Genomic DNA, 27,523 nt, shown 5'->3' on the forward strand with positions numbered 1-27,523 from the left:
TTATAACGAATGTTGTTGATAAATTTTGTGTTAGTTAGTACAATCAATTCGGGTATTACCGCTTAAAGTATAATCAAAATTTTACTCCTTAAATTCATATACTTACATTTTTAAATATTATTGAATTTTAGAATGTTTATAAATTATGACACTGAAGTTGGCAGACATTAAAAATGATTTTAAAATTTTATAATAATGCAATTATTATAAAAAAAATTTAATTAAAAAATTCTACATGTGAAAATTGATTAAAAATTACAAGTGAAAATTTTTAGAAGCATTTGTTTATTGTAATTGATTTGTTATTAAATGACATTAATGACATTAAAGTTAGTAGTCACTAGAGAATTTTTAAATTTTATTTAACAAAAAAATTAGTTCCAAAAAATTATTTTAAAAAAATTGCATTTTTAATTTTTTGAAATTTCTAAATGTCAATTTTTTTATGACACTGAAGTTGACAGATATTAAAAATTTTTTTTAGAATTTTATAGCAATTAAATTATTATAAAAAAAATTAAATTAAAAAATTCCACATGTGAAAATTAATAAAAATCACAAGTGAAAATTTTTAGAAGCATTTTTTTATTATAATTAATTGATTAAAAAAAAAATTTTAAATTAACAGCTGGCGGCTAATTTCAGTGTCATATTTTTTTTGCCATAATTTTTTGTTAGAAAAAATTCTAAAAATTATGAAATATCTGCTAAATTTATTTTCATTGTTATTAAAATTTTTTAAATTGACAGCTGACAGCTAACTTCAACATTATCATAAATTACGTGTATAAAGATAAAAGTTTTTCCAGTTATATTTAAAATTAGATTTTTTGATTTGAGATTTTTAGAAATTTTTTCGCCAGTTTTTCTTTCTTCAGTATTTCACTTAATTCAAATATTTATAAATCAATTGAGTTACTTCAATATTATCAGTCGGTTTGTCAAAAAAAAAAAAATATATATATATATATATATATATATATATATATATATATATATATACACAAAGTAATCTAGTAATTTCATTAAAATGTTTGTAAATTAATAATTTTTATTCAAAAGTTCAAATCACATAACTTTAGTTTTAATTTTCACAAATGAATGTTTAATGTTATGAGAGATAAATAATTTTAATTGTTATTTAAAACATAAAGTAAGTATAAATAATCTGTTAATGCCAACTAGTACTTTCTGACGAAAAAAATGTACTAAAAATTAACATAAATTATTAAAGTCCAACAAGGACCACATGATATTTTTATGTGTGGGTGTAAGCGTGAAACTAGGTGGCGTTGCATTTAAAATATTAAAGAACACCATAAAAGTAAAACACCCGCGAGAAAATAAAGGCAGCACACCACTCAGAGAGACTTTGAGTCAGACTAGTCAGAAATTTAACTTAGTCTTCAGTGGCGTGCCTTCGAAACCTGTCGGTCTGCATTCCAACGATGTGTTGGACGCCAAGACGCCAAGAAGCATCGTCGCGAAATACAAGTGAGTAGAGTGTGTCTCGTTCGGCAACACCGCGTTGACCGTAAGCCACGGAATTCGAGTATAAAAAAAAAATAATAAAATAAAAGTTGAATCAGAAAACTCGAAGAAAGAGGTGGAACTAAGAAAATGGAGTAAGTTTGTGATATTATTTACAATTTTCTGTGACTTTTTGTGAAAAATTTCAACGATACAATACAATAAGATAAACAGAGGCAGCATTTACAAGACAATCACAAATGGGTAAATAACAAATCCATTATTTATGTATTGCTTCTTTCCATTATGATTTTTAATATGAGTTTTTAAAATTTTTTTTTTTTAATTTTATTTTATACACTAATAGATAAATTGTACAAAGCGATTTTAAAACACTAAAACAACAGTTCTTAATCTTTACCTTCTGAAAGGACTCGAAGAAAAAAAATTTTATGGATGAATATGTTGTATGAATCTCACAGTAAACCTTATTTTTAAAAAAATTTTTTTTTAATATCTAATCTTTTCAATATTTTAGAAAGAATTGACGTTTAAAAAAATCTCGACAATTTTATTGGTTGACAAACTTATGTGATCCGATTCTATTATAAGTGGCGGAAAAGTATATTAATGAAGAAACTTCCTTGAACCTCGTGGGAATCGAGAAGATGTAGATAAAAGAACAACGGGAGCTCATCGATTGTTACGGTCGATGATGACAAAAGAGAAAAAAAAGTTTTGCTGTATATTGAGTATCCAGTAACACACATGGCATAACTCAAGTGTACTTCCTTTGATTTAAAAGCTGACAATATAATTTACTTTCGTTTTTTTTTTTTTTTTTTTTTTTTTTAATCTAACATGAGTGAAAATACGAAATTTTGTTCATTACTTTTTTAACGTATTATAACAATTTTAATTTATATAAAATTGTTATCTTTGTATTTTCGCTCAATGATAAAGATTCCACACCAAAAAGATAAATAAGGTAAATACAAATATTCTGAAACGTCTTCAAGTTAAGGCAAAAAATCACTTATAAGTTTATTTGTATTATTTCATTGAAACAGGAAAAAAAACAAGTCTTATATAGTTGATTTTTATGAAGTTATTGTTTTCATTGCAAAATATCATTATATTAACAAAAAATTAAAGGCCTAAAATTTGTTAATAATGAAAAAGAAATCATTTTGAAAAATGTAACTTGTTAATCTTACGATGCATTTTAAATTGAATTACTTCTCAACGAAAATTTATCATTTTAACAAGATTTGCGTTTGATGTAAAAATTATCAGCTTCATTAATTGATCAATTTGTTAAAAGCAATAACTTGAACTAAGTACTCAAAACATGATTATTTTTAATATTATTTTAATTTTTTTATATTTCTAAACAAAATCAGAGTTAATTAATTTTTTTAATCGATTTTTTATCCTATTTATTTAAAATCAGTCAATTTTTGTATAAAATACTGCAAGATTCTGAAATTTGAATTTCATAAAATTAAAACAAAAATGAAATAATATTTTTTTATTTTATAAGGAAGACAAGAAACAATCCAATAAGTTGCTTTTTATTTACTATGCATATTGAGAAAATATTTTCGTTCGATAAATCGTTCCTTCAATTAATTAATTGCCTAGTATCTATGTTGACAAGTTTATGTACTTCATTTAATTTTTTTTATTCAATTTAATCCGACAAGACACTAAGTATAAACTTGTTAGATTCATTTGAATTATAAAAGGAAAAAGTATAACTGTGAGTGATTGAAAAATGAAATTTTAAAAAAGTTCTAAGAATGAAACAACCTACACTCAATGATATTGCCCAATTAGTAAACATTTTTCTTGCAGTTAGTCTCTTTCTTTCATCATCATCATGCTTAGTCTTTTTGTTTGGCTTTCTCTCGATACGAGATTATGCACCATCTCAGTAATCAACATGAGCGACCATGTGGGTGTAAAACCGTTCATGTGGAAAGCGTTACTCTATTCTTAACCAAATAAGGAAATAAGATTCTAATTGTATATATTTGATCCCTTAAATCGATTTTATTGAGGACATTCAAAAATTTTAATTGTTGTTATAAAAAAAAAATGTTTGCAATAATTTTTTTTTTTTTTCAAGAAGTGTCTGCTAAATTGCAAACAACTTATTCGATTACGCATGACTATGTTCGGAGCGTAAGTGTTCTATATATACCCACGTGAGCTCAAAGCAAAAGTAAATAAAGAAGGGTATTAAATAAGAAAGAATAACAAAATAGGTAGTTTCTAAACTTAAATTTCCTTGATGGCACGTTGACACATATTCACATAATATAAAACAATTAAATTTTATTAACATTTTTATATACGACAAATTTAATTTAAAAAAATTTTTTTAGAACATATCAAGATGGGAAAATTAACATTCGAAGTTATCGGTATTTTCACAATGTTTCTACTATCCTTGGATTTCAATGTATCCGGTAAATAATTAAAATTCACAATATTGATAAAAAAAAAAAAAAAAAAAAATAATAATTTTTTAATTAATTTATTTTCATGTAGCTCATCGACAAGAATCTGGAATATGGTTTACTCGGCACCCTCAGCCTTTAGAAGCTCCTCTCTATGACGAAGTAGACTTTGAATGCAGTTTAAACTTAGAAGCTGAAAAATTTGCTTGGCGTCATCGTGCGCTGAATTCCAAACATTGGGGTCCTCTTATACAAATGCCTAATAGCAGAGGTAACACTTCAAAACTTGTCGTAAACTTTGATAATGAATCTCAAGCTGGAGATTACAGATGTATTGCTTTTTACGGTGAGCATAAAAAATTGTAATTAATAAATTTTTTAATTTACGATGAAAAAATTGATAATTAGGGATTTTATTTTAGCCACAAGAGGTCTTGCATCTGACCCAGGCAGGTTGAAACTTGCTAAGATTGATAAATTTACTGACAAGGATGATATTGAAATACGGGTTCCAGTTGGAAACAATGTTCCAATAACATGTCCGGTACCATTTTCGTCGCCGGAACCGATTGTTCAGTTTTATAAAAATAAAATGTTACTAAAAAATGTGAATCTTATCAATGATAAAACTATGATTATTGAAAATGCTCAGCTTTCAGATTCCGGAAATTATGATTGTACTGCTGACAATTATATTGTTACAGAATACCACCGAAGCAATTATCAAACAAAATTACAAGTTTACACAGAAAAAAAGAATATTAATCCGTTCTTTATTAAACAACCACAAACAGAATATAAAGTGTTAAAAAATAGTAATGTAATTTTAGAATGTTTTGGTGCGGGTTATCCCGTACCAAAATTATCATGGTCAAGACTCGCAGGGTCTTTACCTCAGTCTTCTGAATACAAACCTTCAGGATTAAGTATTACAAATGTGCAACCTTCAGATAGAGGAGAGTATCATTGCGTTTGGGCAAATGATAATTATAATATAAAAACTTCGATAATTTTAGAAGTTGTTGAACCTCCAAGAGTTGTTAAAGGACCTAAAGCGTCAACATTCTCTGAAGGTGGTGATCTCGAGTTATTTTGCAATGTGACTGGTATACCTGAACCGACAATTGAGTGGTTAATTAATGGCGAAACACTTGAACCAAGTTCCACAGTAGAAATTAGAGGTTCCAAACTAATTATAGATCCAGTAGAAAAAATACATGCAGGAATTTATCAATGCGTAGCTAGTAATGAATACGGCTCTCATTCAGGATACAATCTTTCAAAAGTAAATGCTAAACAGCTCATGAGTGGTGGTAGCATGAATCCACATCAAGGATCACACGGAGCTTCGGGTAATCCTCATAAACACAATAAAGGTGGTAACAAAAAGAAAAACAAAGAAAATCATCATCAAGAAACTGAACTAGTTCCGCCAAACCCACCAGAAGTCACACGTCTCTCAGATGTTTCCGTAATGGTCCGGTGGACTGTACCTGAAGAAACCGGTCTTCCTATTCAATTCTTTAAGGTTCAATATCTAGAACTTAGACCGAAAGCAAATAACAAGCAATTCAAGTGGAACACTGCTAATATGGAAATTCCAAATCATATTAGATCATTTGAAGTGACAGACTTAGTACCAGAACGTACCTATCGATTTAGAATTGCTGCTGTATATTCTAATAATGATAATCAACTTAGTCAGAATTCAGAACGATTTTGTTTAAATCGCATGTCAGGTTCCGAAACAAATAAAATGCCCATTCCATTATTAACAAATACAGAAGCACTTGGACCAAACCGTGTACTTCTAATTTGGCAAAATCCTGAAAAAACAGTTGATATCGATGGGTTTTATGTTTATCATCGTGCTTCAACATCAGCTGGAGATTATATTAAAACTACTGTCGAAGGAAAAAATTCAACTAATATTACGATTTCTCATCTACAATCAGACACAAATTACGAATTTAAAATACAAAGTTTTTCTGTTAACGCTGCTTCCGAATTTTCAAAAATAATTCGTCAAAAAACATTAAAAGCAGCTACCGAACAAACTCCAATACAACAAATTTTACCCGATGGTGGACCGCAAAGTACTAGAAACAGACATAATGGTACTTTGTATGCAATTATCGGCGGTACATTAGGAGGAGTTATTCTTTTGGGTGCCTTAAGTGCAATCGTAGTAATTTACAAAAAAAGTCGAATCAAACAAAATCGTGAATCTTCACAAAATGAAGGTAAAACTTAATATTTTACTTTATTATTTACGACTGGTTTGTAAACTTACTTATTATATTACTCTCACAGGTAAATCTATAGCGAATGGTTTAGTTATGAACGGTAGTGTGACAGATTCTAAGATAAACATCACATCGAATCCTCTTGCTGTTCTTGACACCTCGGATAGTACAATTCAACCGAAGGTTCGTAATTCAATCTCAGTGATACTGAGATCTTGCGAAGACGGGAGTCAAGGATCACGACAATTACACTGATTATATTACCAACTATTATGAAGTTTATTTTAAATTCAACAAAACAAAGAAAAAAAAATTTTTTTAAATTACATTTACAAATCAAGATCCTTTACTCGACGTCTAATTTTAAATGCCTATAGCACAAGCTTATCTAAGCATTCTTTCAAACGTTTTAACTTTTCTTTCTTTAATATTCTTTCTCTTTTCTGTTATTACGTTTATTTAATTTCATTTTCAAGAGTAAAAAGTAAATAAATAAACACAACACACGATACATTACTATGCCTACACGCCTCCTCTGCTAGATCTGAAAAACGAAGCGAACGAACAACACACATATTTCTGAATAGAACGGACAACAACTGTCAATGGAAATGACATCATTTACAAATGGCCAGGTCAACAACACTATCAATGGAAACGATGGTTCCCTTACAAGTTCTGCTGGATTCAACGGATCCAAAGCCGATATCACACAATCATCCACGGATTGATCATACTCTATTATCATTCAACTAGGCTTGATTTCAGTAAAATATATCGCGGTATTTTACAAACTTTTTATTTAAGTTTTCTTAAGTCAGTAATTATTATTATTTAATACAAGTAATCTGTGTTAATTGAAAACGGCAGCTTCTTGAAAAAGTTAGGGTGTATTTAAATTTATATATAAAAATGAAATGTTCTTCAAATTGTATATAGTTAAAATGACTTGTTTTTTATGATAAAAGCGACTTTATACAACCGCTTAATATTACAATTAGAACAAAACTACGCGATAGTACATGACATTAATAAAAGTTATGTTTCGCTTTAGTTTTGAGTACAGTATTGAGATTAATTTTGTATATGATTGGAAAAAAAAGGTCACTAACAGCAAATTTAGTGCCTTGTTAGAAGTACCTCTTAAATTCGTATAAAAATAAGTAAAAAAGTTTTAAGTGATAATTTAGTTGTGCCAAGACGACAATCGATATATAATTGCCATTATATTATTATAACTATTAATATTAATTATTATTATTATTACTAATGACATTGGCGTATACTGTATTTTAGAAAAATCGATAAAAAATTTGTAAATATTTATGCAACATAAAATTTATTTTTTAACCATTTTTTTTAATTTATAGGCGAGTCATTCAAAATATTTATTCCAATCAATTGATGTAATTGACAATATTTCAACTTTTAAATTCTAGTAGAAAATTTAAAAGGAAATACGAATAGATGTGTAATATTGAATCTAAACAATTTAATATTTGGTTAAAAAAAAATGCATCAAAGTTTTCTGATGCGAATAAAGTTGTATATAAATTTTAATTTCAAACTGAAAATTCATTATGTATACAGTGTCTGTGCCTTTTGCATCTTGCCTATAAGTAGAGTTATCCTTTATATATATAGTTATTTATATGAATTATGTACTTAAATTTTTTTAATAAAAAGTTTTTATAAAATGAATATGGTGAAAAAACATTTTCATTGAAAAATTAGCTAATCAATACCTTTTTTTTTTTTTTAGACTACAATAACTTTTATCGCAACAAAATACAGTCAAGTTTCGTTATAAGTCCTATTTTTTTTTAATCAGACTCACGTTAACATGAAAGTAACTAATAGTACTCATAACGAGACTCAACTGTTAAATGAATTTTAAAAATAAAGGAATATTTACCAAAAAAAACGTAAATTTTTTTTCTACGATAAAAATTTTGGTATATAAAAAGAAATTTTTTTTATTATTCGAGTAATCATAAATAATTAACAATTTGTTAAAATTTTTAACAATTTAAAAATTTTTTTTTTTTCAGAAGCGAATGAATCCATAAAAAAATAAACTTTTGATAAAGTAATTTTAGTTTGTTTCAAGTTTTTCATGAGGACATTCATAAAAACGGTTGATCGTTAAATTTTAACGTGTTTTATTCATGATATTAAAATTAGCCGACACTCAATGATTTTTCATTTTTTTAACTAATTAAATTAGAATTAGAAAAATATTTTTAGAAAATTGCACATATAATTTTTTTAATTTTCTTCAAGTGAAAATTTTTCTTTTAATGTTTTTAAAATTATTTTTCAATAAAATAAATTATAAAAATTTTTAAAGCAAAAAAAATTATTAAAAAAATGGACTGGTAGAAATTTTAATAAATTAAAAATGCAATTTTTTAAAAATAATTTTTTCGAACAAATTTTTTTGTTAAAGAGAATTAAAAAATTATCAAATGACAGCTAACTTTAATGTCGTTTTTTTTTTTTAATTTTTTTAATGGAGTATTTTATTTATTAGAAAAATTATTAAATATCTGCTAAATTAATTTTCATTATTATCATTTATAATGTAATTTTTTTACTTTTTTTTTTTCCGTGTATTTATGCATAAAATGCGTTTTACGATTTTATTTGTTGTATAAGTGTGAAAGAGATAATTTCGTTTATCCAATAGAAGACGAGAGAAAAAAAAAGTAAACTGTTCTATCAAAAAAGAACACAATTATGATGTAATAATTCTATAATTCTATTGTAACCAGTATGGAGACTGTCAGAGACTATACAGTATAGTCTCCATAATTAAGTAGCTAGGTACTAAGATTATATTATATAGAAACGAAAACACCCGAATAGTATCATTTTGCCGTCCTAACTGTATATAGTTGTACACCCAGTTGGCTGATAAACCCAGCTGACAGTTGTTCTAGTTGATTAATTAAATTTGTAATTTATTAATATTTCTAAAAAGTTACGAACTAATTACTACTGTCGTTGTCATTATTGAAAACGTTTGATGTAAAATTCTAAAGATTAGATTATATTTTTACAGACTCCATTTGAACCATGATAGTTAAACATTGTATAATGTTAATGTGTATCCAAGTGTAAACGTTATATGCGTAATTAATAAATTTATTGTTCACACTTATGTCAGTATTATAAGTATATTTTTCAGTAATTTTTATGAAATTTTTCTCAAGTATTTGATGAGAGGTTATTTAGGTAGATATGCAATGTCATACATCTATCATGACCAAAGAATAAATTGTCAATCTGAATTGTAATTACTAATTCATTAAATGTATTTATTTTAAATTAGTGATATGATAAAATCATCGATTTAAACATAAAATTGTAAATTTTTTTTTATTTCAGATAAGATAGTGAACTTCCGATGGAGCGTGTTTTGAAAGCTGTTCCAGTGGATTTGAGAGTTAAAATGGAGGCATTGGTGCATGATTTGACATTAGCACTAGAAGAAAGTAGTAATTCATCAAATATTAGACGGCGGTGGGGTTTGAGAAGACGAGCTCGATCTACGGGAAATATTCGTAAGTGTAAGGGCATTTACTTTTCAAACTTGATTATAAGATATTGAAAATCATATGCAAACATTTGGGTTCAATTAAATCGAATTTGTTTAAGTATTTAATTTTTAATGAAAAATATCAAATTTCACTTTTAATGTCATAAATTAAAAAAATTTATGACATTAAATTTAGCTGTAATTTCACAGTTTTTTTAATTTTCTTTAACAAATAAATTATAGCAAAAAAAAATTATTAAAAAAATTGATTTGAGGGAATTTTAATAAATTAAAAATGCAATTTTTTAAATAGTGTGTTACACCCGTGGGGAAGTAAATAAGAAAGCCTCAGATCATATATTTGTATGTGATCTGATACATTTCTTACTTTATTTCCCTAGGGGTGTAATGTACTATTTTCGAACAAATTTTTTTGTTAAAGAAAATAAAAAAATTTTCAAGAGACAACTAACTTTAATGCCATAAAAAATTTTTTGTTAAATATTTAACACTTTTATGTGTAAATTTAACATTTATTGTATAAAATTAACACAAAAAAAGTGTTAAATATTTAACACAAAATTTTTTGATGACATTAAAGTTAGCAACCACTTGATAATTTTTTTAAATTTCTAAATGTCAATTATTTTCTCATTTATTTTTGCCATAATTTATTTGTTAAAAAATTCTAAAAATTGATAAATAACTGCTAAATTAATTCTCATAATTTTTTGACCCACTGACGCAAAATTTTTTACTGTATAATTTTGTGAATAACGTTGTAATATATAACATAATTTGAGACTTTAATAGAGTAAAAAGAATTAGATAATTAGAAAGTAGATGATCACTGAAGTAATAATCCTAAAATAAAATAATTTTAATTTTTCAGCATCATTGAATACTAATAAACACTCAGATGACAGCTCATCTTCTGCTTACGGCTTACGTATTCCGAAAGCTTCATCAGTATCAAAATATCAATCCGATAGTGATGATACTAATAAAACTAAGAGATTTGCTCGATTTTCAAATTTAAACAACATAAGTAACATTGAAAGTGATTCGGTCAATGAAAATTTTGTACCAAAAATCAACACAAAACGGAAAAGAAAATTTAAGCGAATGGCTATTGACTCCGATTCAAATCCATCGACGTCACAAACAGCTATCACATTTTTAGCGCATTCTGTTGGTAAAAAGAAACGTGTTATTCGAAGCAGTTGTGAAAATAGATATGGTACAATTTGGTGCGGAAAACGAAAAAGATCATGTCGTGACAAATCATTTGATTGCGAAATGATTTCACCAAAACCACGTAATCAAAAATCTAAAAATCGTGTTAAAAGCCAAAGTGAAGACGCAATGGACTGTTCAAGAATTTCAAGTTCAAGTATTTCATCGAGTGATTCAGAAGCTGGAATTATTACTAATGATGAGGATAGAGAAGGTGATGATGAGCAATCAGATTGGTTTGGTGAATCTAACTTGTGGGACGATGATTGTACCAATGATGACAAAATACCGACTAATCCAGCTTTCCAATCGATGCTACAAAGAAATTTCGAACATCTAACTGATGAAGCTAAAAGAAATTATCGTCAAAGAATTCAATGGATTCGAGATGGTTTGAGTGGACGGGAAATTCGCGCTGGACGTCGGCACGTTGACAACAAGCCTGGCTATTCCATTATAACTTCTGCCAATGAAAAAGTATCGAGATTTCTTCAAGACCCTTCTCAAAGTGAACTTAAATTACACCCGATGCATCAGCCTGAACGAGAAAAATTACGAAGATTAGCTAATCTTTACAGTCTCAATTTAAAAGGTGACTTGAATTGTCCAGTTTTGTATAAAACTCGACATACAACTCAAGCTATTTGTGTTGATCAAGTTTCTTTTAAAAGATTTTCTGATTACAAAAGACTGAGAAGAACCCCACCACATTCACCAAATTTCGATTTAAAAAATTCAAATGATCATATTCAGGAACCGTCAACTACTGATCCAACTTCTTCAATTTTGCCGTTGCGAAATCCAATGCAGATTCTTCCAGAACCAACAAATTCATTGGGGCCATATGACTCATAATTAGAACTATTAGATTTTATTATTCATGGATAAAAATGTAAATTGTTTTTTAACTAATTCTCATTCATGATTCATTTTAATTTATTTATTTAAAAAAGAATTTTATCACATTGTTAAGTACAATTGCCAGAAATTAAGAAATTACTTCATATAAAAATTTAGACTAGTTACATAATATCTAACAGTCTTTAAGTCAAATTTTTATATTACATTTTTTAACATCTGAGTTTTTAGTTAAATAGAAAGCTATCTAATCTCTGTTCACAATTTTATGTTAGTTATTGAAAAAAAAAAAGCATGTAGTTTGAAATAATAATTCTAACAATGGAATCACTAGTTGAATAAATTAAATGAATATAAACTATTCAATAAAAAAATTATATAATGACCATAGAACTGTTTGTTTTTAAATTTATTGAATTTATAAGCTGTCTCATTGATTTCAATAGGTCTTTTTTTTTTTTTTTTTAATAATGATGGATTTTATATTAACAATTATATCAAGAATTAAACAGTTTATTAGTATTTATTACTGGCTTTTAAATGCAAATTAACATTTGTCTTATAACAAAGCTTATAGAATAAAATATTTTTATACTCATGTACAAGTTTTCCAGTTAATAAGTTAGTAAATTACATATAACAAATCCTTTAATAATATTTATTCAATAAACCTAATTATACATGAACAATATTTAATAAATAACATTCACCCCAACTTTTTCATATTTGCTGCTAGATTTTCATTCATAACCATTTGGTACTCTTGGAACCGTTGAGACACACGTTGATTCATTTTTAAATATTTTTCCATACAATTTACAGCACATTTTTCTTCTTTAGTTTTAAGACCTCTCGAAGTAAAATCCGATATACAATCAATGAAACAGACCTCTGATAATTTATTGTACGACGTAAGAAAATCTCTAAACTTGAAGGTAAGAAAAAAAATTATTTGTAAAACGAATCACACATGTAAAGTAATAAGTCGTTTAGCTTTAATACTTACAGATTTAATTGCTTCAACTTCAGCTTCAGCGGAGGCTCCAACCATTGTCATTGTTACTATTTAATTTTTTAAATAAGTATACTTTGATATCGCAATAACAGTTAATATCAATTTCAGAATAATTGTGGGTTATGTATTGAATGTTTTCGAATAGGCTGAAATAGGTTATGTTATAACTTGTAAGTTTAGATATGGAAGTTAGAGGTAACTCTACTCTCCATAGTACAGATAGTGCATGGCATGAATGAATTATAATAATACTGAAGTTAGCAGTCAACTGTTAATTTTAAATGGCATTAAAGTTAGCAGTCACTTGATAATTTTGTAATTTTATTTAACAAATTAATCTTTTTTGAAAAACTATTTTTAAAAAATTGCATTTATCATTTTTTTAAATTTCAATTTTTTTTTCTCATTGATATTTGCCATAATTTATTTATTAAAAAATTTTTAAAATTAATAAATACCTGCTAAATTAAATGACATTAATTTTAAAAATTTTTTTAATAAATCAATCACAATAAAAAAATGCTTTTAAAAATGTTTACTTGTAATTTTTATCAATTTTTACACGTGAAACTTTTTTATTTAATTTTTTTTATAATAATTCAATTCCTATAAATATCTAAAAAATTTTTATATCTGTCAACTTCAGTGTCATGAAGCGGCTTTGTGTTTGTCGCGAGCTTTGTAACTTTACTTTATAGGTAAAACGTAAAGCTTAATATCCTTTAAATTAAAATAAATGAAATAAAAATAATAAAAATAAGTGTGAAGTTAACTAAATATCGAATTATCGTAAAAATATGGTCCCCGATTCCTTATTGGCTAAAAAATCATGGCGCGCGAAGCGCGTAATTTAAATTTCTAGTCATTATTAAAACTTATATCAATTCTTATATTTTAAACATGATTATTTTTTACAAACATAATTTTTTTTGTTTATTTACAAAATTATTTCGGGCTTTTGTGTTATAATTTTTTGTTGTATATAAATAAATCAATTTTAATTATTATTGAAGTTAATTAATAATTATTATTATGAAGTTAAATTAAAATTTAAATATATGTTTACTATTCGCGGTATAACAATACATGTGAACGTTAAAAAATATTTGACAAATTATATCACTAATATGAAAATTCAATTAATTTAGAAGACTCCAGTTGTTGAAGTACAATGTAGTAATTTTTGTATTCTCGTTCGTTGAGCCAAAAGTAAGTAAATATAAAAGATCGCTAAGAGTAAACATTAAACAATTCAAATTAAACATTATTTATTTTTCGAAAATTTCCACTTTTTAAAATCACTCTATTCCAACGTAACAAAATTATATTTGCATAAAGCAATAAAATTTTGTTTATTTTAATCTAAAGTGGTGAAAGTAAATTTTTATAAAAAAAAATGTTACATGATTTGAGCTTGAACATTCTTTTAAATGTTTATCGGGAAATTTAAATACTTAATAATAAAAAATAAACAACTAACGAGTTTTGAAAGAAATATTAATCTTCCATCGTAGCCAATTTAACCAGGAAAGGTATATATGTTAATTTTGGTGTAATAAGTAAATTAGTGGGTTGTAATCAATTAATTTTTCAGTCGGAGCTAAAGTAAAATATTAGTGTATTTTGAATTAACAAAAAATTTGGACAAGCAGAAAAAATCGTTTTAAAAAATGATTTGTTACCAAAGACAAATACCTAATATTTTAGTTTTATAATAATAAAAATAAGTAGGAGTGTATCTGTATTTAATATTTAATATTTAAAATTTAGAAATAAGTTTGAATATTAATGCTTTGTAAAACACATAATTGTGGTACAAATAAAACTCATATCTATCTATCTAATTTTTCGGTCGATTTACGATCTAAAATTCAAAATACTATGAAAATATAAATATCTTTTTATATTTTTGATGAGTTGAAACATCATTCCATTAATCAATTCAAATAATATATAATCAAAATATTGTGAATGCCGATATTGAATTTTGTGTATATTTTAGATATTTTTATTATCTCTTAAAACATTTTAAATTTATTAAAATTCAATTTATCAGAAAAATATATAATGACGTCACCGCTGGAATTTTTGAAAGTTTCTCAGATGCGAAAACTAACCGGTTCAATGTGTACTTTATTTTTTTAAAGGTTTTATGACCTATATTTTTAAAGGTTACACATGAATTACTGTTGCATTGAGAGACTCTCCTTTCTGAATTAAATATATAGAAATTTCATTCTCAAAATTGATTATTCATCTAGAAAACGTTAATAATGTTAATTATCTAACTAACTTGTAAGCTTAGGTGATTCAACTGGTCAACGATGAATTAGTCCTGCTAATTAGTTAACGGCTAAACTGGTTAAGAAGCAACTTCATTTCTTCTTTATTACTAATTAACTGTATACTAAAAATAAACAGTATTTATTACATTATTTGATTTGTAAGCTAACACGGTGATTTAAAGCCTGAATAGTCGAAAAAAATTTTAATTTATCAAGTTTGTATTTTAGAAAATGTTTTAATACTAAATTTTTATTTTTAAAATAAATAACTCATCTGTCGCGTAATTACTCATCTACTTTGATAGAAAATATTAATAGAATCTTTTTGTATCCAACAGTTTCTTGCAACACAAAAAATATTTTATTCTAAGGGAATATTTTTTTTAAGGGAAGAAATTTTTTTTTCTGTGCATATATTATTTGTTGAAGAAATTGAGAAATATTTTACCACACAAAAAATCGATTCACACAAATTGCTTATTTTTTAAAAAAAGATTATTTTAAAGAATTTCTTGTATCTTCAATCAAGCAAAAATTTTTTTGAATCAAGAAAATTTATTTCAACCAAAAAAAATTTTTGATTATTTAATAACTTTTCTTCTTGGATTAAAATGACCTAATTCTTCAAACTCTTCTCAGCTTAAGATGTTTTCTTTTATGTACATAATTGTCTGAGAATATAATGTCCTTAGAAATTAAAAGAATTTTGTTCAATTGAAAAAAAAAAAAAAAAAAAAAAAAACCTTCTATAGCTGCATACTTATCAAAAACAATAAAATAAATTGAAAATTTGAAATTTAAAACTATCTACATTGTTATACGCATTAGAATAAAGATATTTATACTGAATTTCTTAATTTTAGGGACTTGGACTACAGAATCGTTATTTTATTTTAGACCGTCTTAGAGTAGACAGAAGTTAATACTACTAACAGGATACAGCTGTATACGCAAAATTTATAATCATATCATGTACATATAGTTTTTTATTCTTTTTATGAAAGCACAATTGAATAGTTGGAAGAGCTGGCAACACCGCCAATGTCTGCTAGGTTCAAGGGTACAGACAAACAGGAGGTCGGTCTTACGTAGTAAAACTAAGTAAAAGGATGGCGAAGGCAAAGTAAGAAACTATAGTGTCGAAGGGGAGTGGAGTCAAAGGAAGAAGTCGATCAAGATATACTGCATCCGTACCATGGACTGATCTTTCATTCTTGATACCAAAAAGAAACTTGGAAGCCCGACTCGGGCAGATGGTTAATTTTAAAATCTCAAAACCACGTCATATAAATAGCGTGACGTCATAAGTTGACGGCCTACTGCGTTTTATATCCACTGTTGCAACAGATGAGTAACTTCAATTCGCTTTCAAGCGCTGTCTTCTATAACGTTTTTTGCTTTGTTCGTTAGATCCATTATTTATGATTTTTTTAAGGTTTCATTAAGCTAAAAAATTTAGGTTTTTGATAAAATTTCAGTCTCTACATCAAAATATATGGGGCAACATTCCACGCCAAATCGGACGGTTTTCAAAATTTTAATTTTAGACTTTTTTAATTTTTTTATATTTTTAATGCCCATGAAAATACTCATCCTCCTAAATTTTAAGATTTTTTTGATCATCGGTTCAAAAAATATCGAATTTTGAAAAAAACCGCTCTTTTCATGGTTTTTTGTTTATAACTTTAATTGTTAATCCTTTGATTGTGTATAATTGTAAAAAAATACTAAAAAATGATGTTAAAATTAATATACAATGACAAAAACGACAATTAATAATTTTTAACAGGGAAAAAAAAATTTTTCAAATTTTCAAAAATCGAAAAAAAAGTAGCCATGCAGATCCCACGACCGGACCCACCTAAAAAGTTGTGGAATGAATAGTAGTTTGTTGTCACAAATTTTCAGGAAAATTAAAATATGCATGATTTTCATAAAACAACTTCAAGTTTTAAAAGTCGAAAATCACACGGAAAAATTTTTCCAAAAAATTATTTGTATTTTTTTTTCTAAAAGTACATAGAAAAACGAAACTTTTTTATTCTTTGAATTTTGTTATTTGAATCGTTTTTTAAGAAGTTATAAACAAAAAACTATGAAAAGAGCGGTTTTTTTTTTCAAAATTCGTTTGATTTAGCGTGGAATACCCCATATGATTCTACCTAATCAATGCAATGTATCACACTTTTGAAAGACATTTCAAGTGAACAAAATAAGAAATTGCATTAAATCTAAATAGGTTCTATTTCTGAATCTGGGCGAGTTTTTTTTGTTTCATTTAATAGAACAAAAAATTATTAACTTATTTTGTAAGTATTATTTTTTATTTTTCCATTAAGTTTAATATTTAAATGCTTAACAGTGCTGTAATGTTATAGAATCTTCAATTTATCAGAACATCCACGTTGAACACATAAACGGAACATCTGCTCAAACAAACAATGGAATTCAAATAGGTAAAAGTAGAGTAAGTATTTAGATCTTTCTGTCGCAATGTAAAAGACGCATTTTACCCTTAAAATTTTTAAATCTCCTTTCTTTTTGAACTGTTGTATATATTATTACCTTAAAATCTTAGAGAAGTTAAAGTAACATCTGTCCTTTTCTCTTTCTTCATTTTTATTTACAACGTCCTGAGACCGTTTATCCAAAAAGGGCATTATGGCGAAACGAAAAATGACAGCAAACATCTGCTTTACATCACTTCAAATTTATAGAGCAATCATATATTTTTAGAAACTCATGAAATGTATCATTCATAAGAAGATATAAATATTTAATCCATATTGATAATGTTCAATTTTATCAACATGATTTGCGTTAATTATTTAGAAGAAGATAATTTCAAATTTTCTAATTAAATTACAGCTAGTAAACAAATCTATGATTATTTTATTAAAAAAAAAAAAAAAATTAAATTTATTTTTTTTGGAATATTATTTTACCATATAAAGATTTTTCAAGTAAATTTAAAAATAGTTTAAATTATTTAGTTCGTGGTAATCTCCGAGCGCCTCTTTAGCTCAGTGGTAGAGCACTGGTCTCGTAAACCAGGGGTCGTGAGTTCAAACCTCACAGGAGGCAGTTTTCTTTTTTTTTTTTTTTTCTGTTTATAATTATCAATCTCAACTATTTGATACACATAAATTCTACCTATATACAAACATAAAATTTTTCATTGTTAAATAATTTGTTTGTATCAATTATGAAAGTACTAGAGACTTTTAACTTTAAATAGCACTTTTGTTATTATTACTTTTGTTATTGTACATGAAATTCCGTCCCTATTCATAAATGATTATTCGAGCTTCATTGACTAGAGCATATACTACGTTACAGATCGATATTAAATTACTTACTAACGTGTTAAAATAGGGTATTAATTTGTAATCAGTAATCACTAATCTTAAAATAGTTTGTCGAAATTAAAATTGTCCTCATGGTGAAAGAAAAATTTGTGTAAATATTTACTTTGAAAAAAAAAAAAAAATAACTTGATTTGAGAGAAAGAATTTTGAACCAAAAAAATAATTTTGAAGAGAGTAATTGTCTTGAATCAAGTAAAATTTCCTTAAATCAAGAAAAATGTGTTAATTCAAGAATTTTTATACTCAAATCAAAAAGATTGAGTTCTTCAAAATTATATACTTGATTCAAGAACATTTTTTTTCTGTATACTTTAAAATGATTCGATTTGAGAAGTAAAATATTGAAAAATTTTCATTTTCAACAACCACTCTCATTAAAAAAAAGAATTCAAAATGATTTGATTTTTAATCATTTTGAATACTTTAAAATCCTTTTTGATACTATCTCGTAAAGGCATTTAACATGTGAGATCATTTTTAATTCTTTTTTTTAATAAGGGCAGATGATTTTTTTTTTTTTTTTTTTCATATAGAAATAGAAACATACAAATGAATGCCTATTGTAATTATTGAAATGAATTGATTTTGACACTTACGGCAATTAACGAAGCAATATTTCTAAATTTCTTTCCAATGATATCTTTTTTCTAATGAAATTTTATCCCTTAAAATAATCTTAAATAAAGATTACAACAGTTTATTTTCTTCAAGATTCATTGAGAACTTTCTTATAATCTGTCAAAAAAAATTTATCAGGTCAGTATAATTACACGAAAAATAATATGAAATAATAAATCATAAGATTTTATGTAATAAATACAAAAATTGTGCTTAGGTGAATAGTATAACATAACAATTAGTCTTTAAAAAATAATTATCTAACAGGTAAGACAAGATAATTGTTTAAGTATCCAAAAAATGTGTCAAATACAGCAAAATATATTTTGCTGAGAATAATTATTCAGAGCTCCGATATGAATAAAAAAATTTTTTTTTATTAAATTGAAATAAACTACCGAAGAAAATAGATTGATAAGAAGTAGCCAATGTCGCGTGATTTTAGATTCAAACAGCGTTTTCTTGTCTTCTGTGAATGTATTTCACGTATGTATAGTAAAAAAGAGTGAATAGCAGAGAAGTAAATCCTGTACGACCTCCTCGGCATTCAGACGCAAGCAGCCGTACAGTTCCCGTAAAATATTTTTATCAAGGATGGAGCAGAAATTGTAGGTCTACCGTGTGAATTATATATAAATATAAATAATTTATAAAAAAACACGAAATAATAAAATTGCAATAATTAATTTTTTCATTACTGATTAAAAGACATGATTCCTTTTTTAAGGATAAATGTAATTTGAATTTTGCATATATTTTTATGTGCTTCCAAATTTATTGTAATTTCATTGGTAGATATTTCAAATTGCAATGCCCTTAGTTTCTCCAGTCGACTGTACTTCTTTGATCGTATATTCCGGACCGGTTTGTAGTATACTCGACAAAAGACACGAACAGAAATGATTTCAAGTTTTGTAAGCACATATATACTAGAAGTTTATCCAACTTAAGGGTATATCATGTAAATGTAGATGTAATAAATATCTCCATAATTGACATGGATCATTAACGTAATGAAACCATAATTGGAAAAAATTTTGTAATGTACAATAATAATTTAAAAAAGAAACATTTAATAAAAAATTAGAAATGAGATAAATAAGAATAGTGTCATCACAACTATTCTATTGAATATAATAATCAAGGAATTTTTTTACTATGTCTATTTGTTAAATGATTCTTGAAAGCTGTTACCAATGATCTTCACCATTTACCGTATTCGTCGTACGTTTTATAAAACTTGTATTCTCTACACGTAGGGGTTCGGGCGTGCTTAAAACTATGGGGTTACGTGATAAGCATAAAAAGTTGTAAAATAGGAGTATAGAAAAAACCGTTCTTTACGAATAACTAAGTATTTTACAATTACAAGGGCAGTACAGTAGGCATATTGATTCAGACCATTAAGAAACGTGTTTGTTTTGCATGACTCATGATACAAAGCATCAGAGAGTGCTTTACGATCGAAAAATTTGTTTTGCAACTATTTAATTAATAACACAACTAGTAATCCACGTTGTCTAATTAATTTGCACATCATTCGATAGATAATTTCATGAAGATTAATTCTGTCACGAATTAATAAACCAGAAAAAAATATGAAAATAAAGTTAGCCGACATCTAAAAATTTTTAGAATTTTTTTTTATTGAAAAAATTATTACAAAAACATCAAAAAAAAAATTTGCACGTGTAAAAAACTTCAATAACTGCAAGTGCAATTTTTTAAATATATTTTTTTGTTTTAATTTAATTATTAAAAAAAAATCGAAAAATTTATAACGTCGGCATACTTTGATGACATGAAAAAATATCAAAATAGTTCAATTAAAAGAAAATTCCTGTCAATCAGCACATTTTCCGTTTGAAACACGACAACTTGTGTAAAAATTCACGAATTCAATCAGTTTTTTTTTTTTTTAACAGCTTGAGATCCACTTTGCGGAGATTGGTATTGCAAATGGTCATCTTACTTAGTGTTATTTAATCGTTATTAATAAAAACTAAAATAATAAAAAAAAATACACATGAGTGTTTGTTTACCTAGATACATCCGTATTGGTAAATGTTCTACCGACGTGCGTGACAGCTGATACTGGCGCGCACTCAGTGCGCATGATCAGTTTAAAACACCGCGCGAAATTTGAAATGAAAAAATAAATAAAATTAAAAAAAAAGAAATTGTATTTGAAAGTAATAAAAAAAAAGTAACAAATTGCAAATGCAATATTTAAATTAAAAAAAAAAAAAAAAAAAGTAAAGTAATATTTAAAATAAAATAAAAAAAAATATTTTTTCAGAATATTAACTAATTTTTTTTATTTATACAACAAATAAGCATTATGAGTCGTGCACTTTTGGATTTGCCAAACTTCTTTTTGTATGCGTACATACTCCACATTTTGAGCATTCTAAACATTAGTTTATATTATTTGTAATTTCCAGAACACTGATTGAAATTATTACACATCACCAAAAGAATATTTAAAAACATATATGTTTATTTGTATGTATAGTATATTTGGTACTTATAATAGATTGGGTGAAACTAAACATTTATCTATTAAATTTAATAAAAAAAAAAGTTTTATCAATTTAAGTTAAAATGTGTATTTTTTGAATGATAGACACTGATAAAAAAAATTAACTTGATTCAGAGAAAAATTCTTGAGCCAAGAATATTATTTTGAATAATTATATAAACGTAAATCAAGTAGGAAAATTCTTGAACTAAGAAATTATTCTTGATTTACGTAAATTTTACTCGGCTTAAGAATTTTTCTACTTTATTCAAAATAATCAAATTATTCAAAATGATTTTCTCCCTTCAATTATTTCTCTCTTGAATCAAATTAAATTTAATTGTGATTAAAATGCAGATATTAGGTGTTCAGATAGACTTACATTGAAAAATAACAATATTTTTTTTAAAATGCCAAATTTCGCCACTACCACTTATGAACACTCATTCGTCATATCAATTATTCACCTATGATAAGAGCTACCAATTGATCTTATAAATTCACTTTCCGCTGAGACTTTTCAAATTAAAGCGTTAAATTTTTTCTTTAGATCTCGAAGTAAATAGTAGGTAGTAGACTTGTTTATTTTATCGTATGCGTTAAATCTATCTTTACAATCCATTTCATATTTTTATTGGAAATTACGTGTTTTATATGAATTGCCATTTGGCTGTTGCCTTGGCATATGAATTTAATAAATAAATTAATAATTTTGTTATCAATGTAAGCATTTTGAACCTTATGAAATTATCATTTTTTCGACTATGAAATATTTAATTAGTATTTCATTTGATTCTGAAAAATATTATGGAACCGTTTAAAAAATTCATCTGATAATACAGTTCCATTATATTTTTTTATTTGAACGTTAATCGAGAAGAATAAAAGTGACACTGAATAAAATTTATTTAATGTTGTTTTTAACAAACTTTTTATCAATGTTTCTCTTTCTTTTATCTTTATTAACTTAAGCTTAAGAAGAGTTTATTGAGCACGTTATTTCAAGTAAACCTTATAGTTCATAGTGAATACTATTCTCGTCTTAATCGCCTCAGAGAAATAAAAGACAAATCTATAAAAAAATAAAAATAAAAAACCTAACGATATAGATACTCATACGTTGGTGTGTTTCATTAAAGATTATCGCTTGTCGCACGCTGATAACGTTGTTTTATCGACGATCATGGCGGCCTGGAAAATTATCAGTATCAACACGCAAGCGCAACGTGATTTTTTTTTGCTACACCCAACAGACTCTTAATCCAGAAGGTCTATAGCTATGTACATATATATATATATATACCATAAACTTCCCTCGAGCGTGTCTCGAGTGCTCATTGTGCGTTCCGGTACAAGTCGATACGGTTTGACGTTTGTTCCTTTTTGCACTATATTTAATAAGTGTATCGTTTGATTACGATATACTTACGCTTGGCTAATGCATTTTATTTTTAGTCTTAAATATCTTCCATTAATCTTAAATAATTTTTTTAATTTACTGGAAAAAAAAACATTAATTAAAGAAAACATTTATATTTTTGACCTATCGCAAAATTAAAATCAATTATTGACTAAATGATGGTATTTAAAAACTAATTAATTAATAACGTATACGAACGCTCAAGGTCAATTCTACAAAAACCATCCTATCCACGTACGTACATACTAGCTATATGAACATATTCACGATGCAAAAAAAGAAGTTGGCCTTCAAAACAACTTTTTCTTATGTCTATTATTGCCCATACATTTTAAAATCTCAAGAGAAAATTGTTTGCTTAATTTAATCCTAATTTTTTTTTTATTTTATTACCGTTACCAAACATTGCAGTTTATATGCATTAATTAAAAAAATTAACTTCATTCAAGAACAAAAATCTTGTTTATTTGAATTTAAGAAAATGTCTTAACTGATTGAAGTTGATTTTTAAATTCCCGCCATAAAAATCGATGATTTTCAAAATATCTTGAAATTATTGGTTTCACTCTGGTTTTCAAAATCAAGCATTCCTTCGTATATATATGTGTATGTGTGTGTGTGTGTGTGGGGGGGGGGTATGAAAACTCTTTATAACTATTGAACGGCTTGACCGATCGAAACGGGGTTGTCATTAGATTTTCTATGAGTTTGAGTCAATTCGGCTAAGTAAAATTTGAGAAATCTCAAAAATAAAATTAAAAAAAAAATGTTTTTTTGAAATAAATTTTAAACTATAGTGTATCGATCAATTCTAAAAACGAATCAGCTCTTAATCTAAAAAAACAATATTGATTGATGTGAACTGCATGAAATCGGTTCGTTTGTGCAAGAGAAATCGTCGAAAAATTTGGAAAAAAGTACTTTTTTAAATAATTTTGAAATTTCTTTCTGAATCACTTAGCAAAATTCTTGGCTCAAGAAAATTTTCCGGTGCCTGAAGGAAGACCGAAGTTGTGTTGACCGAAGTAAAAATTTTTCTTGAAGTTCTATTCTTGGTGAAAGTAATTTTTTCTTAATTCAAATTATCATAAATACTTGATATAATAAATTTTTATATTTGATTAAAATTTTTAAATACTTTAGGGAAGCAGCGCCATCTACATTCACTGAGAAAATTTTTCTCTTGAATATTTGATACCCATTTTAAATTATTTTGGCGTGCAATTATTCATATTGAATAAAAAAAAAATGATTCAATATTATTTGATTTTCCCATTTGACATGTTAGTCAATAAAAATATTAATAAAAATTTACTATCAAGATATTTAATTTTTTAGAGCAAGAGAGAAATTTTCTCAAGACAAAAAAATTTACTTCTATCAAGAACTAAATTTTTTGGAGCAAGAGGCTGAATTTTCTCAAAACAACAAGATTTTATTGACTTAAATAAATTTTCTTGGATCAAGATACGTATTTCTTAAAGTAAGATAATTAATTTTGTTTGAATAAGTGAAATTTCTTGTGTCAAAAAAAATTTTTTTTTTCGCTCAAGAAAATAATTAGGAAGAAAAATATTTTCTTGGTTTAAGTGAACCTTTTTTTCTGTGTAATTTTGTAGAGTGTTAAAATTTGTGTATTGAATATTACACTCTAGTGTGTAGAATTTAACATTCTCATGTGTTGATTTAATAATTTCACACACAAGAATGTTAAATTCTACACACTAGAGTGTAATATTCAACAGACAAATTTTGACATCCTACTCAATGACGAAAAATTTTTTACAGTGAAGAATTTTCAAAAAAGTATGTATTCACAACCACTAAATTTTCGAGCTCGAAAAAGCATACAAGTGGTATCTTTGAGCTCGAGGAGGCCAAAATTTTGGAATAGACAATTTACTGAACGTTTTAAACTCGTACACATTGGCTAGATTCAGGAGTGGCCTGCAAGATTAACCGTTTTCTAGATTTTTTTATCAGATACAGTAATAATTAGTTCATTACTAATTGTTGATGGAGCAAAATGACGTAAATACTTCAAACGTTATTTTTTACGAAAACAGAAATAACTCTTGATGATCTTTTAAAGATAGAATCAATGATTATCATTGTAAAGATTGTTATCGATGTTTATCATTTTTTTTTTTTTTTTAGCAATTACTAAATTAATACTTCTTTATATGATGTCTAGTCTCCCTAACCTACATTTATAATAGATCATTTATAACGTTTTGTAGAGTGGAGAGGAGTAGAAAAAGACAGAGAAGTGCATCTGTTGTAAGCACCTGACGCACAGCAGGTGAATTGCGTCAGGTGCTCTTCCTCTTGTGCAAACCTAACGGACAATTCCTCAGTGCCTGCCCACAAACAAAGAAGAGAGAAATTTACCACCTTATTCTCCCTTGTTCTTCTATACTGAGTGAGTCACTGCGTTCAAGTGTATTATATACATGCATTATAAATGTGCTTATAAATTTTTATTTTTATAAGTACGTAATGAATTAACATGCTATTTTTTATAAATAAATTCACCCGTATCACTATTATATGCGAATTTAGTTACGCTCGATGTCTTTGAAGAAATAACTGAGACTTTAAGTTTAAGTACGAATAAAAATAAAGTCTGTCGATGGTAAAGTATTTGAGCGTTGCATGTGTTTAAAACTCACGCAATACAGTGACATACACGAGAAAATACCTTCCGTAGATTTAACGGGGACACGCGAGATCGCGTTTTAACATGCGTTTTGTCACACCCGGTGGCAGTAAAAAGACTGAGAGAAATAAGACAGAGACACAGCATTGTGCCATTAAAAATTCCGGTTTTGTTGTTGGTGCAATTTAGTCGCTTGAAAAGAAATTCCATATATAAAATGAAGAAAAAAAAAAACATCTAAGTGCACAAACGTTCATATCGTCACTTATGTTTTGAGGACCTTTAACAATTTCGAAAAATATTTACAATTTTTTTCCTTTGATACGGCGAAGAAAAAAAATTTGACAAATTTTTAGTGTTAGGAAAAAAAAAATTCTTGACTGAAGTGTAAATGTTCTTGGCTCAAGAAGATATCAAGGAAGATTGAAAATTTCTTGAATGAAGCCAAAGTCTCTTGAGATAAGATAAATTTATTGAGCCAAGAAAATTTCTTCTTGCTCCAAAATAACTTTTGTTTTTCTTAAAATTTTCTTGGCGCAAGAAATTTGTTTTTTGTGTGTAGGAATTTCTATATCTTTAATCAAGAAGAACATTTTTTAGACCTAGGAGAATTTACTGAAACCAAGAGAATTGGTTCAAGAGCTTTTCTCAATTAAAGTTAATTTTTTTTCAATGAAGAGAAAGAAATTATTAGAATAAATTTCTATATATCTTCCTTTAACGCAATAAAATTTATTTTTTTTAAAAGAGAAGTTCTTAAATACAGAATATAATCATTTTTCATTCAAGAACTGATTTAGTGATCTAAAAGAAGTGATTTGTTGAATTGAGAGTAAAAAGTAACAAATTTTTCGTCAAAATTAACACCAAATTTTGTATTGGTGACTTTTTTTACAGAAACAATGTTAATTCTTTACAACCCGTGTGTAATAATAAAATAACCCATCTTTGTGTTAAAATAACATTTAAAAAGTGTTTTTTGTACAGAAATTTTTACACTTTGTACAATCACGAAAAATGTTTTACTCAGAATTTAAATGAAACAATATAATAAAGGTTTGATTATTCAGCCCATATTTTGAAACTTGCTATTATTTTCAAACTCGATTTTTTTTTTTTTTTTGAGATTTCTTAAAATTTCTCAAAGTCTGTCGATTCAAATTCACAGGAAATCTATCAACATTCGATAGATTTCCTTTCATAAAATTCTGAACTCTTTGAGCTCATAAATATGACTTCTACTCTCATTTGAATTCTATGAGATGAAAAATCTAGTACTCATATTAGTAAACACTTTTTAAAAATTGTTGAGTTGCGATATCTCCCAAGTGAAAACTGATTTTGGTGTGGTTTCTGCCATTCAACCTAGCTTTTTAATTAAAGAAGATTATTCCTTATTTGAAATATAAGATTCAAAAAAAATTTCGAAGATGTGTCCAAAAAAAAGCCAGAATAATTCCCTAGAACTTCAAAATGTGGCTACAATAACTCGATTTTTAAAAATCGGAGTGAAATCAACAATCTCCAAATTCTTGCTAACTTTCTTGCACTAACTTCCCATTGAGAAAATTGAAAATTAAAAAAAATTAGGAAGTTATTAATTTTACCCCGTTTTTCGAAAATCGAGTTTTCATCAGATCTCAACGTTCTGAGGTCCTATAAAGCTTCCCAGACTATTTCCAAGGTGATATCACTATGTCTGTCTGTATGTATGTGTACACAGAAAAAAAAAATTTCTTGAACCAAGAAAATTATAAGGAAGACTGGAGTTATTTTGGAACCAGAAGAAATTTTCTTGGCTTAAAAAAAATTTAACTTTGT

General features: G+C 26.5%; 3 protein-coding genes, 1 long non-coding RNA gene and 1 other non-coding gene across 14 annotated transcripts; 4 read left to right on the forward strand and 1 right to left on the reverse strand.

Moving 5' to 3' along the window:
* The first annotated feature begins 1,401 nt into the window (after positions 1–1,401).
* Positions 1,402–7,882, forward strand: LOC141527451 (interference hedgehog). 5 transcript variants are annotated; one of them, XM_074242941.1, is made up of 6 exons: positions 1,402–1,734; positions 3,861–3,944; positions 4,027–4,281; positions 4,358–6,178; positions 6,249–6,364; positions 6,769–7,882. In XM_074242941.1, the coding sequence occupies exons 1-6, from the start codon at positions 1,731–1,733 to the stop codon at positions 6,910–6,912; spliced, it is 2,424 nt and encodes an 807-aa protein (XP_074099042.1). In that variant the 5' UTR covers positions 1,402–1,730; the 3' UTR covers positions 6,913–7,882. The 5 variants fall into 5 exon arrangements, with proteins under 5 accessions (XP_074099042.1, XP_074099052.1, XP_074099069.1 ...); XM_074242951.1 differs by having other exon boundaries at positions 1,402–1,625; XM_074242968.1 differs by having other exon boundaries at positions 6,658–6,911.
* Positions 7,883–9,069: 1,187 nt separating this feature from the next.
* Positions 9,070–12,206, forward strand: LOC141527481 (G patch domain-containing protein 2). 5 transcript variants are annotated; one of them, XM_074242999.1, is made up of 3 exons: positions 9,070–9,497; positions 9,572–9,753; positions 10,615–12,206. In XM_074242999.1, exons 2-3 carry the CDS (start codon positions 9,591–9,593, stop codon positions 11,811–11,813), a joined length of 1,362 nt encoding a protein of 453 aa, XP_074099100.1. In that variant the 5' UTR covers positions 9,070–9,497; positions 9,572–9,590; the 3' UTR covers positions 11,814–12,206. The 5 variants fall into 5 exon arrangements, with proteins under 5 accessions (XP_074099100.1, XP_074099109.1, XP_074099127.1 ...); XM_074243008.1 differs by having other exon boundaries at positions 9,070–9,476; XM_074243026.1 differs by having other exon boundaries at positions 9,070–9,418.
* Positions 12,207–12,453: 247 nt separating this feature from the next.
* Positions 12,454–21,277, reverse strand: Tim9a (translocase of inner membrane 9). The gene is made up of 4 exons (XM_074243045.1): positions 21,145–21,277; positions 19,081–19,219; positions 12,823–12,977; positions 12,454–12,744 (listed from the first exon to the last, which is right to left on the reverse strand). Exons 3-4 carry the CDS (start codon positions 12,871–12,873, stop codon positions 12,523–12,525), a joined length of 273 nt encoding a protein of 90 aa, XP_074099146.1. The 5' UTR covers positions 12,874–12,977; positions 19,081–19,219; positions 21,145–21,277; the 3' UTR covers positions 12,454–12,522.
* On the forward strand, positions 18,129–18,200 carry Trnat-cgu (transfer RNA threonine (anticodon CGU)). The gene has a single exon. It is a non-coding gene; the product is annotated as a tRNA-Thr (tRNA).
* A 1,854-nt stretch (positions 21,278–23,131) lies between the features above and the next one.
* On the forward strand, positions 23,132–26,441 carry LOC141527515 (uncharacterized). Of its 2 annotated transcripts, XR_012479212.1 has the most exons (5): positions 23,132–23,277; positions 24,005–24,104; positions 24,187–24,526; positions 24,832–25,074; positions 25,284–26,441. It is a non-coding gene; the product is annotated as an uncharacterized LOC141527515 (long non-coding RNA). The 2 variants fall into 2 exon arrangements; XR_012479208.1 differs by having other exon boundaries at positions 23,132–24,526.
* Positions 26,442–27,523: the final 1,082 nt, after the last annotated feature.

The sequence above is a fragment of the Cotesia typhae genome, unplaced genomic scaffold (genome assembly GCF_013202065.1).
Source record: "Cotesia typhae breed Kobodo isofemale line unplaced genomic scaffold, CoteBio_Ctyphae contig_11, whole genome shotgun sequence".
Taxonomy (NCBI): domain Eukaryota; kingdom Metazoa; phylum Arthropoda; class Insecta; order Hymenoptera; family Braconidae; genus Cotesia; species Cotesia typhae.

Excerpts from the sequence above, each read along its gene's own strand:
- LOC141527481 (XM_074242999.1), top strand. The coding sequence starts at position 9,591 with ATGGAGCGTGTTTTGAAAGCTGTTCCAGTGGATTTGAGAGTTAAAATG. Across the intron at positions 9,754-10,614 it reads TACGGGAAATATTCGTAAGT|CATCATTGAATACTAATAAA; the intron begins GTAAGGGCATTT and ends TTAATTTTTCAG.
- Tim9a (XM_074243045.1), bottom strand. The coding sequence starts at position 12,873 with ATGACAATGGTTGGAGCCTCCGCTGAAGCTGAAGTTGAAGCAATTAAA. Across the intron at positions 12,745-12,822 it reads AAGTTGAAGCAATTAAATCT|TTTAGAGATTTTCTTACGTC; the intron begins GTAAGTATTAAA and ends CTTACCTTCAAG.
- LOC141527451 (XM_074242941.1), top strand. Across the intron at positions 3,945-4,026 it reads CTTGGATTTCAATGTATCCG|CTCATCGACAAGAATCTGGA; the intron begins GTAAATAATTAA and ends ATTTTCATGTAG. Across the intron at positions 4,282-4,357 it reads CAGATGTATTGCTTTTTACG|CCACAAGAGGTCTTGCATCT; the intron begins GTGAGCATAAAA and ends ATTTTATTTTAG.